The 14,018-nt window shown below is 45.3% G+C and overlaps 1 protein-coding gene across 5 annotated transcripts in view; it reads left to right on the plus strand.

Annotated features, from left to right (window-relative positions):
- SH3KBP1 (SH3 domain containing kinase binding protein 1) overlaps positions 1-5,845 on the plus strand; it is a 343,295-nt gene extending 337,450 nt beyond the window's left edge. For all 5 annotated transcript variants that reach the window (XM_030763169.2, XM_030763171.2, XM_030763168.2 and 2 more), the window contains 3 exons: positions 1,012-1,280; positions 4,251-4,314; positions 5,461-5,845. In XM_030763169.2, coding sequence (XP_030619029.1) covers positions 1,012-1,280; positions 4,251-4,314; positions 5,461-5,502 — 375 coding nt within the window. In that variant the 3' untranslated portion in view covers positions 5,503-5,845. The remainder of the gene's footprint in view (positions 1-1,011; positions 1,281-4,250; positions 4,315-5,460) is intronic.
- The last annotated feature ends 8,173 nt before the right edge of the window (positions 5,846-14,018 follow it).

The raw sequence follows: 14,018 nt of genomic DNA on the forward strand, positions 1-14,018 counted from the left end.
AAGGGTCAACCTTAACGCCTCCTTCCTCCATCCCCACCCATGGCCCTTGATCCGTACTTCCTCCTCACCCACTACGGCCTGTCCAGGACCACATCCTCCTGGCCTTGGGGTGTCTGCTCTGGGAGGGCAGGGACTGCGTCTCTTGGTTGGATGAGCCTGCCATTGCCGCATCTCTCAAAGCTGTCTTCTCTCTATCCTCTTGGCCGCTGCCTGAGTCAAACCCTCACCATTTTTAGCTTTCACTGTATGAGTCTCCTAGCAATTGTCTAGACCTCCAGACCCACCAGACCTTCAGCCCTTCTGCAGCCACAGTGATCTTGAGCTCAGCAGGCAATCTTTTTAACCCTTTCCGCAAGCCCCCTGTGTGCGCCCTACCTCTCTCTTGCCCCCCTGACATTCTGGCTTCCCATGAATGCAGTTCACTCTCGGGTCTCCAGGCCTCTGCTAGCACGCTCCCTCCTCTAGAACTTCCCCCCCCCTCCCCTGCTTACTCTTCTCTGACCTCCTCCTCCAGGATGAGGCTGTCGGCTCCTGCCTGATGCCCTCCCTCTGGGATGCTTGGTCCCTTGTGTATATTCTGTATATATATTCTGTATATACTTCTGTGGCGCTGTGTGCTTCCCACCCTGCATGCACGCTCCCCCCTCATCTACAGTGTGTTGGTTGGTCTGTCTGTCTGCACCTCACTGGGTTCTAAGCTCCTTGAGGGCCAAGAAAATGTTTTGCTCACTTCAGGGTTTGCAGAGCCTAGCGGGTACATGGGCCTCTGGATGTGTACATTAAACCAGTCAGGAACTACCTGTTCAGAAAGGTGGTCAAATTTAAAATTCATAAGGGGATGCCTGCACCAAGTAGGCCCTGGGGGCTTGTGGATGAAGGAATGAGTGAGTGAGTGGAGTATACGGAGGGCTGCGGGGACGGTGATGTAGATAGCGGGTTTTAGTAAACAGGACGGGGAGGTGCAGCACACGAATCCCTAGCCTGAATCCTCTCTGTCCTCACTCATCACAGGTGTCCGACAACAAAGCCTCGCTGCCGCCCAAGCCGGGGACCATGGCTGCGGGCAGTGGCGGGCCGGCCCCTCTGTCCTCAGCAGCATCCTCTCCCCTGTCGTCCTCTTTGGGAGCAGTTGGACACAGAGCCAACTCCCCGTCTCTGTTCGGCGCGGAAGGAAAACCAAAGATGGAGCCTCCAGCCAGCAGCCAGGCGGCCATGGAGGAGCTGAGGACACAGGTCCGGGAGCTGAGGGGCATCGTTGAGACCATGAAGGACCAGCAGAAGTGAGTGTCTGCGGCCCCTTCTGTAACTGCCTCCGGGGGTTGCTTTCCACCGGCTCAGGGCCTGGTTCTGCCACCTTGGGGCCCAGCCTGTCCCTGAGGATGGGCCCCCTCCCTGGGGATGGTGGCAGCAGGGCTGGGAGTGGGGGCGTGAACCCGAGGAGCTTCACTGAGCTCAGCTCCACGTGTAAACTGGGCCAGCTGCACACGGGCTGGCGCCGGGGCATAGGGGGAGGAGTCAGCTACAAGGGACGTGCTCAGCAGGCTGCGAAAAAGAAAGATCTTCAAATCCCCAGAAGACACCACTTCTTAATAATCCCAACAGCCAGCTTTTCTTCTAGCACCAGAAAAATTGCAATTCCTTCAGTTAGCTGCCCCATGAAGGAATTGGCTTGCATTTAGGGGTACAATGTATGCAAAAGATGCAGGGACTCTTTAAGCCTGAGGCTTGACACTCATCAAGATGTTCTCACCAGGAGACTCGAGCGGCCTCTGTGCGTGCCTGCACACACGCACTCCGCATCTCTGATCCTCAAGGGGCGCTTAGATGGGGAGAGGGACCTGCAAGCCAAAATAAATATCATACGCATATCACCCAGGATGCTGTGTGCAGTTAAAAAATAATGGTACAAGGATTAGAGGCCAGGAGGCACTTATCTGAATAAACGGAGGCGCAGAGAGTTTAGGGATCCGTTGGCTCTTTCTGGAGGGAACGGGGGAGGCATCTCGAGGTGTTTCCTGAGTGGGATTTCGAAAGCCGACCTAGCATTGCCAAGAGCAGAGCACCCCAGCAGAGGGCACAGCACGGGCAGGTTCACAGGCGCATGGAGCGGCCCGGCAGGTCAGTGCACTCCTGGTGCCTGACCGCCTGGATCGGGAGGTGCCCAGGGCAGTGGCAGGCAATGGGGCCACAGACCCGCAGTCACACCTTCGGGAGGACGCCTGCAGCTGGAGGGCCCTGAAGTGTTTTGTGTACTTTGGGGAATAATTGGGTTAAACAAAGTTACTTTCTTCTCCGAAGGACTGCGCAGAGCCTTCACTGTGCATGGGAAGATGGAGGATAACGTATGCAGTGTTTCCCAAACGTACTTAATCACGGAGTCCATTTTTACCCTAGAACATTCTAGGACAAGGCTTCCATGGAACTCACTCTGATTACTACGGCTCTATTCGCTTCTGTTCCACTCCGGCTGGAGGTGTCATATGAATTGGGGGCCCCTTGGACTCACCCCCTGCCTGGAAGGGGCTCATCAGATAAATATGCAGAACCGCAGGATGGGACTAGAGCGGGTCTTGAGGGGCCAGCCAGGCTGCCCCTAACTCTTCCAAGTCCCCAGCTCGTATCTGACCCGGCACGGTATAGCTTTGCATACCCAAAGACCCCATCCGTGTCCAGGCGACAGGTGTCCCCTGCCTGGACAGTGACCCGACAGCACCAGTACATCCCAGAGCACTGGTTCTCAGCCTTCTGAACAAGACGGGTCAGACACTCCTGGATCCAGGGCTTCGTCCCTTGGGGCCCTCGCTCTGAAAAGTGCCCGGAACTTTTCTGAAATGGCCTGTGCCTGAGTCTTGAGTGCAGAATCGCCAGTGCCTTGGGGCTACTCCACCCCTTTGTTCCTCTCTCCACTGTGAACCCGGGCATGGATGGCTGCACTTGTCCTTCCCCAGCCAACATCTTCTTGAATCAGACATCACAGTGGCCCCTCTCCAAGGCCTGCCCTTCACAGCCTTCCTCAGCTTGGCCCTCACACCCAGGAGCACTGGGTCCCCCCCAGCCTCCCACCTTAGCTCTTGACGTCACTTTCCTTTCAGCCTTTGGCTCAAGTCTGTGCTGATTCCCGTCATCCCCAAACATGCAGTTCTCACCTCCCTGCTCCTGTCCTGGCTCTTCTCCATCAACTCCCCCATCTTCCTCCCTCCTCGTAGACGTACCCTTTTTTACTAGTTCAAGACTTAGCGACTTTCTTCGCACCTCCCTCCCCAGCTAACTCCCCAACCTGGACTGCTGGCGCATAGCGTGTGCTTGAATAAATGCAGGAACGCAGCACAGGTGGTTAATGTCAGAGAACCCAATGTGTTGACAGCAGTGCTGGGACACTGACCCAAGTGCAGGGACCATCGTGGTGCTCATCTGAAGTGAGCAAATGCTACATAACATCTACCTTGTTTCTTGTGCTGGTTCTGCGGTGTTTGTGTTTTGATTTTCCAGTCCAGTTTATAAAAACGTGTGCGTAAAATGCAGTACAGCTCTCTGACCAGAGTTAGGATGGTTGCAGTGTCCTAAGTGTAGAGCCTGAGTTTGCAAGATGATTAGTTTTGTTCTACTTCACTGTTTACTGTTGGGAAGGGCACTGGGCTGTGTGTTCTAACTCGTGTCTACTTTCTCTATGACATGATTACCATATCGTTAGTTCAGTTCTTTTACCTCCAAGTTTTCGGGTGTTACTATTTGCACGATTTTGTGAGAATCTCTGAAAACATACCACTAACCTTTCAGTAATGTAAAATTCTGTGAAAATAAAAGAAATATATATGGAGTGGTAAAAATGTCTGCAATGAATATTATTATGTAAGTCCATGTAAAGACGAGTGATTCTATAATAAAGGACTAGTTAGAGGGAAGATGACCGAATATGAGCCTGGATACCTGGAGTGTCGTCATTGGGCAAGTCAGGCCACCTCTCTGGGCCTCAGTTTCCCCATCTTCTTTTAGGAGAAACTTGCACTAAGGGATTTCAAAGGTCATTTCAGACCTACTATTTGATGGCTACATATTTGGGGAGCCCAGAAATAAAGGCCTTTCCATCTGCAACAGGCTTTAAGCAATAGCCATGCAAAGAAAATATAATGTAATGTTCTGTCCACACTTTCTTTGTAAAAGGATCAGATGGATTTTGTAATGATAAGAGACTTCATATCTCTTGTCGGGGAAGTCTGGGCTTTTGTTTAACTTTGTCATTTGCTTTCCAGACGAGAGATTAAGCAGTTACTGTCAGAGTTGGATGAAGAGAAGAAAATCCGGCTTCGGTTGCAGGTGGGTCCCTTGGGGTCCTGTTGCCCCATGAGAGGCTCAGTTGGGGGTGGGAGCAGAGTCCGGGCTTTATTTTGAAAATAATTGAGGGAGGAGATATGGGGATATATGTATATGTATAGCTGATTCACTTTGTTTTAAAGCAGAAACTAACACACCATTGTAAAGCAATTATACTCCAATAAAGACGTTAAAAAAAAAAAAAGAAAAGAAAAGATAGTTACTTCTCTACCAATTTCGATGTGCTTCCTGTGAGAATTTTCTTAGAACTATATAGCCTCCCTTCACATCCTCTCCTGGGATCCAGGAAGTCTTGGGGAAGGGAGGCATTAGCAAACGTGCCCCAAGTTGGGTTTCTTATTTGGAATTTATCTGAAACATCTCCTCTGTGAAAAGTTCCCCTCAGTTTTCAGAGGCCTCATTGTCGTAACTGCCAGAGGGCATATGGTGCCAGGGAGACCCCATTGGCGCTTCTGTCATGCCGCTATTGGGACCCCAAGGACCACAGCCGGCCACACTTGGCACTTGCTCTTTATCTCTTTACTTCTCCCTGACAGCCGTGTCAGTCCTGCAGGGCATCAGAGCTGTGTCACCCTCTCTCCAGCCTCCCTCTGATCTAACTCAGCCTTTACCAAAGGGTGGAGAGTGTATAGGAGCTGAGAATGGTAGGCTTTCAGCTCTCACTCAGTTGGTGCCCTTGGTGGTGACTGGGATCCATGGTGCTTAGAGGATAGGTAACTGCTTGTCATCACTTTGCGGGTGCTGATAGACACCCTCTTGGGCCCAACCACAGCTGCCTTCCAGACCTGCCAAGTGGTCAGTGTGTCAGGACACCCTGCTCCGCCCTCTGGCCAAGGAACTGGAATTACTGTTGTATCGTTGCTTTTGACAAATTTTGGATACTGGTAGCCTGGGAATTCAAACATCCCCCCTTTCCTAGCACTTCGAGTTGGTGTGCCTATTCTTTAGGTTTATGTCAATTTCTGGCATCATGATCAACTCTTCATTCAGATGTCATTTCACCCATTTCCCCTTTCAAATTGTCAGGTTGATTATTTGCTCTCAATCAACCAGGTTGCTTATCTTTCAGCTTTTATCCAACCAGCCAATTCATTGTGATTTTGTTCGGCTCTTGTTTTTCCTTTATAGATGGAAGTTAATGACATAAAGAAAGCTCTTCAATCAAAATGAATACTTGATAAATGAAATGTCGCGTTATTCATCCCAAGTCCAAGACTCAAATTTTCCGCCCCAGCCAAAATAACCTTGTGCCAAAAGATGAAAAATTGCCTCAACATGTCCCTGTTTGAAAGATTAGCACAAAAGTCTTGATAGCACAACACAAATTCCATCCAAGAGGAGACTCTTCCCCATGGTATAGTCCTGGGTCTGGCACTGGTTGTGACTTAAACAGAGAAAATTGTGCTAAAGGCTTTTTTACTATGAGATCTCACGTGAAACGAAAACTCAGGCAGTTTAGTCCATAGTGGTACTATTTTGATGATATTTTCCATTAATAAAATGTAATTTTAGAGTCTTCGTTTACAAGCTTTATAATTTTATGATTTTTTTAATCGTGTTTTGCCACAGATTCCCCCAGTGTTTGTATTACACATAGTCCGGAGCGAGCATCCCATTCTTTTGCTTTAGGCGGAAAGCTGCCTCGCTCTGTGTCCCCCTCAAGGAGTCTATTACATATGCAATTTTAGGTCCAACCTGTCCCTCCTCCTGCCAGCAAACCCCACCACCCTAAGATAAATTTTAGCTTATATATGATGGTATATTTACAAAAAGAGAAAGAGAAAATCTGGTATTTGCAATGATCTGTGCCTTCTTTTTACCACCCTCTTGATTGGAGCTTTTGTGATGCAGCTACCATGATTTAAAAAACACACACACGCATTTATTTTTTTTAGTCACTTATCAAAGTCTACTAGAGGCCACTGTCTTCAAAGCTTCTCTCGCCTAACCAAAGGTCCTAAGAGGAGACAGCTGTGAAGTTGGGCGTGCTCTTTGGTACCAGCTGTGACTTAAGTTCTCCTAGTTTTAGGTTGTTCATGAACTAGAAATGTCACCCCTGCTTGATTTTTCATCAGCCAAGTTAAACCCCTGCTTCCTGTCCTTTGCACCTTTTGAGTGAACGGAATATGCATTATTAAAGCAAAAATAAATAAAAGTAAAATGCAAATGAAAACAAAGGCGGGGGGGAGTTGTATTATTTCCTGCACTAGGCTATCCACGTGCGCTGTTGTTGAAGGTGTACTCACATGATCTCATTTGCCTTGCTCTCTTGTAACCCCTTCCTCAGGTCCAAGAGAAAGGGGGGAGGCGCTTGTTGAAGCGTAGCCATTGGATCTCTCTTGCATTCATGGAATTGCTTTTTCCGACCCGAGGAAACTGGTGTTTGCTTGTCCGCTTTATCTTTGTAGCCAATGAAGTGTTCAGCTTTAGACTAATGTAACTGTTTTCTCATCCTTAGCAGAAAATAAGGGAAGCATACTGTATTGCAAGATAGTTTGGGGACTGAGGGGTGGGGGGTGGTCCCTTCATGGCCCCTGAAGGTGTTTTATGTGTTTCTAAAAAGCTGCTTTGTCCATTTCCTGAGTTTTAGAGCGAAAGTACTAAATATGAGTAGATTTGTACAACCACAAAGAATGAGAATTGATAACACTGAAGGAGTGATGCAAAAAAAAAAAATCATCACACGTTCTTGATCATCGAAAGTATTACAAATGAATGTCTCTGCCTCTCTCCCTTCCCCTGCCTTCCTCTTACCTACTTATTCAACCTTGTTGCCGGAGGCTGCTATTTCCCTCAGAGTATTTCCAGAGCCCTGGACATCCTGGTCTTCCAGGTACGGTTCCAGGGTGATGGCAAAGTTAAGGGAAGGGAGTGTGTAAAGAAAGAAGCCTCACACCCTTCGCTCTCATATCTGGACATACTGCCTTTCCAGCAGCCTTGCCCTCAGTTTGCTTGGGGCCAGGAGCGCCAAGTTTCCAAGGGCAACATAAAACATTCCTATACCCCTTGACTGTTCTAGGCATTTCTGCGTTAAACTTGAAGCCTTTAGAGATTTCCCACCACCAAATATAAGAATGAGGATTGGATTCTTTGACATTTGGATTTCTCATTCACTCATCATGAAAATCCCTAACGGTATAGTTTTATATAATGTGTATACAGGGAAAGATTGTGAATAAATTCAATTGAGAGGTTGGAGTGCCCTCGTGGGGCCCTGGCGACCTGAAAAATAGAGCCATTGGCTTTCTTTGTATCAGGAGAGGGAGGAGCAATTCTAGGAGGAGAAGTTGGCGTATCCAGCTTCATTACTGCCCTATGGGCTAACCGGCAAGAGGATTCTACAGTCATGGAACTGGATGAGCCACTGCCCGAACAACCACCATCTTCACTCTTTACAGAATGGGCCTGTGAAGAATATTGAACAGCTTGCAAGTATCACTTTTGAAAAAATTCTTTTGCATTCAGCATGGACTCGACCAGCATCTGTGGAGATTATTTTTTTGCTTCATTTTCTAAAGTTGTATTTAGAAAACTCTTAAGTATTGTGCTTTGTAAAGAAGATGATTAAAATGAAGTTTTGTGGAAATATTTTTGTCCAAAGTTGTCATGGTCCAAGAGGAATGATATCTTGGAATTAAAGTCGTTTTCCTTCATTTTCCACAATTCGGTTACTCTCAGAGAAATGTCTTAATGTCTTCAGAAGACATGGAATATAGTGCCCCCCTTCCCATCTTTCCCAAGTGAAGAGAAATAATCCAGTAAAATCTGTAGCTGTGAATTCCATTTTTAAGTTGTTCACTTTTACATTCATATTTACGCAGAAAATTCTAGTTAGGTCTAAATTCTTTTTTTAGTGTAAAGATCATTAAATTATTATCCAAATAATTGTGTAAAGCCATTTTTATTCATCCACAGCCGTCTAGACAGTATACTCAAGCACATGATTTGTTTCTCCCATAAAGACAGCCTGTATCTATCATCACATGTGTGTCTTTGGTTACTAATGGCAGGCTTTTCTTTCCTTTCGTAACCAGCTCCTTGATGGGAAAACCACAGGGAGTATAATTTATTGCTTACAGTTGCCATGGTCTGTATAAAAATAATCCCCAGGTCCCACAAAGGTCTTTGTATTGTAACCTGAGGTCATCATGGTCTCTTTTTTTGTATTAGATTAGGTTTTAGTCCTCTAGTTATTTTAGCACAAATTAATGTCAAGATGTTTTAGCACCAAGAGGGTTTGGTAAAAAGCTTTTCTCTTTGTTTTTGTACAAATACAAACTGTAACAAAGCAACGCGTGTGTGGGTGATAGGTGCTCAGCATGGCTGATTGCAGTGTCCAACAGAGGGAAGGCTTGGCGCTTTTGACCCAAGCCAGGGGAAGAAGATGCCGTTCCCAAAACTGGCTCTAATGAGGAAACACGATGACCTAGGCAGAGAAAACTCTTTCCCGGCCAGAAATAAATGTTTGTCACTGGTGTAAGGACAGAGAGGGGTCATGTCTCTTAAGGCGATGAACCTTTGCTGTCATTCCTAGTTCTGTCCCTAGGGTTTCCCAACACGTGGAGCAGAAGGCAGCCCGTGAAGCCGAGGAGAATCCACGAAGCACACGAAGATTCCTAAGAGGTAGTTTTATTTCATGCCTTTTTAAGTGACCCCAAATTGGAGTGGCTGTGAGGGCAGCCTCTTTCCATAAATGAAAGTGTGTGCTAATCGTACTTGTGAATCCAGGTTTCACAGTAAAATGGGCTATTCTTTTTTTCTTGTTGGAGCATTAGGTGATAAAAATATTTGAACCAAACAGTAGAACAAGGTAACCTAGTAGGTTGTAGCTAGAATTTTCTAAGGAAAAAATAGAGGGGAAAAAAAACTGACTAAAAAAGGAGAGTTGAGTTCCTGGAGAACCAGCTTCATGGGGCAGTTCTCTTTAAATGGCAACATGTTTAATTAAATTATACAGATAAACAATGTCATTTAAGTCGTGAATGCTTCCCTTCTCTCTCACCCCTATAGAATATGACCAGTTCTCCAAGAAACCAAGATTTGTTGGCAAACTTTGAGCGCTTTGATGAGAAAGCGCCCTGGAAATGCAAAACTTCATTATTTGTTAATTTTTTTTTAAAGTTTTAAAGGGTTTTCAAACCAATTTTTAAAACTAAAAAGAAAAACCACAAAGAAGTCAATAGCATTTCCAAGGTTATTCCCCAGGAGAAAAACAGAGATGTCTTAGGAGAAAGGGAGAGGATTCTCTTCAAGCTTCATGAGGGTTTCTTAGTTTGGGGCCTAATCTGAGAGGACCAGGAACTTGCCTGGGGCTGAAGCTCTGCTGTTGAATGCTGACAGGAGGTAGATGAACTGGGACCCTTGTATGAAATACCCACCTGCCCCCCTGCCTTGGCCCCAGGAGGCTCTCGTGAAACGTTCTTATTTGTTCTCAATCAGGGCAGTCTCCTTGGAGGAAGTGAATCTGGAATGAAGAGAGACAGAGAAGTCTCAGAGGGAACTTCAGGCCCGGAAGGATAAATGCCCCAGTTTTAAAGGGACACATCTAGTGCTGAGCATCTGGCAGGGGGTGATGAGGAAGACAAAACGGGGAGGCCAAGCGGAGCACGAGAAGCTTCAAGGTAATGGAGGACAACACATGCTAAGGAGGGGCCTGTTGACAAGAATCCTACCAACGAATCCTCTAAGGTTTAAAGGACCAGAGTGATGACTGTAGGTTCAAATGTAGAACCCAGTCAGTCACCTTGAGTATTTTTAACTAACTTACTTTTTTTCTGATTATGAAGCTATTATTATACCCAAAGTGGAAAATAAAAATGATAAAGAGAAAGGCAGATTAATATTTCCACATGTCCACCACAGGGACCTGGTAGGATTGTACCCTCTGGCCTTCTTGTGGTTGGGCGGGGGCAGTTCCTGGCCAATATGTCTGCATGGTCTGGGCAGTGAGATTAATTTAGAGAATAAAAAGAGATGTGAAATGCTTTGAATTTAAAAAAATAGAAAGGCAGGAATTGTCCGAATGTCATTCAGATGCAGCCTTTAATGATTTTGGAGTCTCGTAATGGAGGTCATTCTGTGTCTATAGTTTTATAGTCTGGTTTTTATACTTAGTATCATCATTTCTTTGGCATTGCTTTTTTTTTTTCAAAGACATGATTTGTAATGGCTGCATAATACTCTGTCTCTAGATATGCCAGAGAGCATTTAACCAGTCTTTTCTGGAACATGTATTGAGTGCTTAACGATGTGCCGGACCCCGTGATGGGTGCTGAATGCAGCGTAGACCCTGTCCCTCAGGGAGCTCAAATGGGAGAAAATAGACAGGTAAGCAGGCAAGTCTTCCACAGGAAGAAAGCATGACCACAGAGGGAAGTCCAGGGGCTTTGGAACTGCAGAGCAGAAGTGCCCAAGGGAGCCTTGAGTGTGGGGAGGTCAGGGAAAGAAGGGCATTTTTGGTAAATTCCAATTTTTTTTATGTTATAAAGCTATGACGAGCATCTTTGGGCATAAATCTGTGTCCACATTTCCACTTTATCCTTAAGACAATTCCGAGAAGTGGAGTGTGAGTTACCTGAGATTTTTAGCAAGAATAGTTTTTGCCTGATGATAAACATAATTGAATTAACGTTAGTATACAAAAGTGACTAACCACCCATCCGCCACTGAAGTTGTAGTTGCCTAAACCTCCATGGGTATCAAGTCTGGGTCTCTTCCTTCTGGCTAGTCACTGCTCAAATGTCACCTCATCACAGAGGCCATCCCTAACCCGCTAAATACAAGAGCAACTTTAGCCTCCATCTTCCCTCAGACTGTCCCATAGGAGAGTCTGTTTCATTCTGTTTCATTCACTTACACACACACACACACACACACACACACACACACACACACACACCACCTACTTACTTGTCTGTTTTCTGTCTCCTCTCCCTAGAATGAAGCCGCCATGAGCTAGTGACTTTATTTTCTTCACTGCTATGTCCCCAGCACCTAAAACATTGCCAGGTGCATACTAAGCACTTGATACGTGTTTATTGACTGAATAGATGAACTGGTCATTGTGACTGATGCCAAATGGAATTTATTCTATAAATTTGAGCAGTGTAGTTTTACCTTTACTAAAACTCTAAGCACAAAACTGTAGCATTCTTGGTGATTCATGACATAAGAAAACAGTTAGGAAGAAAGCCTTGAGGCGCTTTACTTGTACCTGAGTCTTAGCCAACACCTGGACCCAAAGGAGTGTGCTTACATCACCATGGATCTTAGAACAAATTCACATGGTCTGTACACCATTAACTCTAAGCCTTTCATCGACTATTAGAAAACCGTGGCTACCTCTGTTTTAAGACGTAAAACATTATTTTTTACTTAGCTTCACTCTGGAGAAAGAATGAATTCAAGGGTGAGCATATTCCTGATCCTTTACTCCTGACACTTCTCTGAAGTCAGATGAGAGCCCCTCAGAGCTGACCATTTGCCCTCAAAGTGATGAATAAGTAGGACATGTAGATGAGCCCTGAGCCTCTGAGACATGCCATAGGGTTCTTGGGGTGTGATCCCCAAAAGAGCAGTAGTAGCATCACCAACCGGGAAGTGGTACAAATGGAAATTCTTGGGCCCTGGCCTAGACCTTCTGATTTAGAAACTCTGGAGAAGGACCCAGCGATCTGTGTTTTAAGAAGTCCTCCTGATGATTCTTATGCATGCTCAAGTTTGAGGACCACTGTCATGGGGGGATCATCTCACTCTCGATGAATTGTGTGTAGAATAACCCATAGCAATCTTTTCCGGAAATCTCTAGTTAGACTTTGGCTGCAGCAAAACAAGGTGCACTGTCCAGAAACTATGCCATGGTCTGTTAGGTTAAACCATGTGGAATTGACATTTGTAGGTCAAATATGGTTGAATAGGGCTTCCAGTTTCAGCTCAGAGACACAGAGAGCTGCAGGATGTCCTTCCCGTGCTTACAACAAGAAAAAAGCTGGACAGACCAGAAAGTAAAAGAGAACAGAGTTTTCAGAGCAAACAGCCATTTCAAACTCTGGAGAGAGACAGGCACTTTTTTTGAGACACAGGACCTGAGCATTTGCTTACCAGGGACAGAAGCCATCAGATACTATAGAAATGGAAAAGAATATAAACCTAGAAGAATTAGCAAATTGCTTGAGGCTTAGTGTGGACTAGCTTGAGAGTATGATGCTCCTCGGGAGAGGGGTTAAACCTTTTGCAGATATTTCCTCTAAGAACCCCTCCTGGCTCTTACAGGGAGGATCAGGGAAAATCCAGAGAAAATGCATGGTGCAAGCTGGAAGTGCTGGCTCAGGAATCACTGAGAATTCCAGTCAGATCCTTATCCCTTAAGGAGAAAAAGGCTTTATCCTACAGGGGGTGGACACGGTCTACGGACACCGGTGAAATGCCGTTGCAGCTGGAGGAATCAATTCCACTCAGCCTCAATCCCCATCTCACCTAAAAAGATTTAATCTTCAGGGAAAAGAGCCTCAAGGCTGTTGGTTGAGAATGCCATTGGATACCCACTGCATCTGGGGAAAGAGAAGGAAAGCTTTATCCCTGGACGAGGGACAGAAGCACTTTTGATGAAACTGAGGCTTAGCATATTAGAGACACCTCTCCACCGTGCCCTACTAGCACACTAGCAAATCTCCAGGAATAACAACAGTGGGTTACAGCAGGGAGAGCTGCAAGAGATAGACGGTCTTGGGAACAGCACAAAGGGAAGCCCCAAAACCAAGAGAGGGGACCAAAAAAGATCACTAGAGGAATTCTGTGTCTCTGATGTCCATAGAGACAACAAACCTCAACACTACCACAGTATCTGCTGCCTTATACAAAATGTCTGGCTTTCAACAAAAAATTACAAGGCATGCCAAAAGGCAAGAAAATCCAGTCTGAAGAGACAAAGCAATCATCGGAACCAGACACAGATATGACACAGCTATTGGAAGTATCAGAGAATGAATTTAGAATAATTATGATCACTATGTTAAAGGCTCTAATGAAAAAAGTAGACAACATGCAAGATCAGATAGGTAACTTCAGCAGAGACAGAAACTATAAGAAAGATTCAAGTGGCTGGAAGTCAGAAACACAATAACAGAAATGAAGAATGTCTTTGGTTAATCAGCAGACTTAAATATTTATATTTACTTAAATAAATAGCAGGACTGACAGAGATAAAAAGAGAAGGCACAAATCACCAAATCAAGAATGCAACAGGGAACATCATTACAGATCCTGTAGCCATTCAAAGGATAATAAGGGAATACTAGGAACAAGTTTATGATCATAAATTCAACATATTAGAAGAAATGGACCAATTTCTCAAAAAACACAAACAAAACTCAACCAAAATAAAATAGACAATTGTAACAATCCTATAACCTTTGGAAAAAATGAACTTGTAATTCTGAAGCTCTGAAAAAGAAATCTCCAGTTCAAAATGGTTTCACTGGAGAATTCTATCAAATATTTAAAGTTTTTTTTTCCTCTGTGGATCTTTTTTTTTAACATCTTTATTGGAGTATAATTGCTTTACAATGGTGTGTTAGTTTCTGCTGTATAACAAAGTGAATCAGCTATGCATATACAGATATCCCCATATCCCCTCCCTCTTGTGTCTCCCTCACAACCTCCCTATCCCACCCTTCTAGGTGGTCACA

Source organism: Delphinapterus leucas, chromosome X (assembly GCF_059928025.1).
Source record: "Delphinapterus leucas isolate spDelLeu-1000000601 "Yukka" chromosome X, BTC_Dleu_Yukka2, whole genome shotgun sequence".
In the NCBI taxonomy this organism is placed as follows: Eukaryota; Metazoa; Chordata; class Mammalia; order Artiodactyla; family Monodontidae; genus Delphinapterus; species Delphinapterus leucas.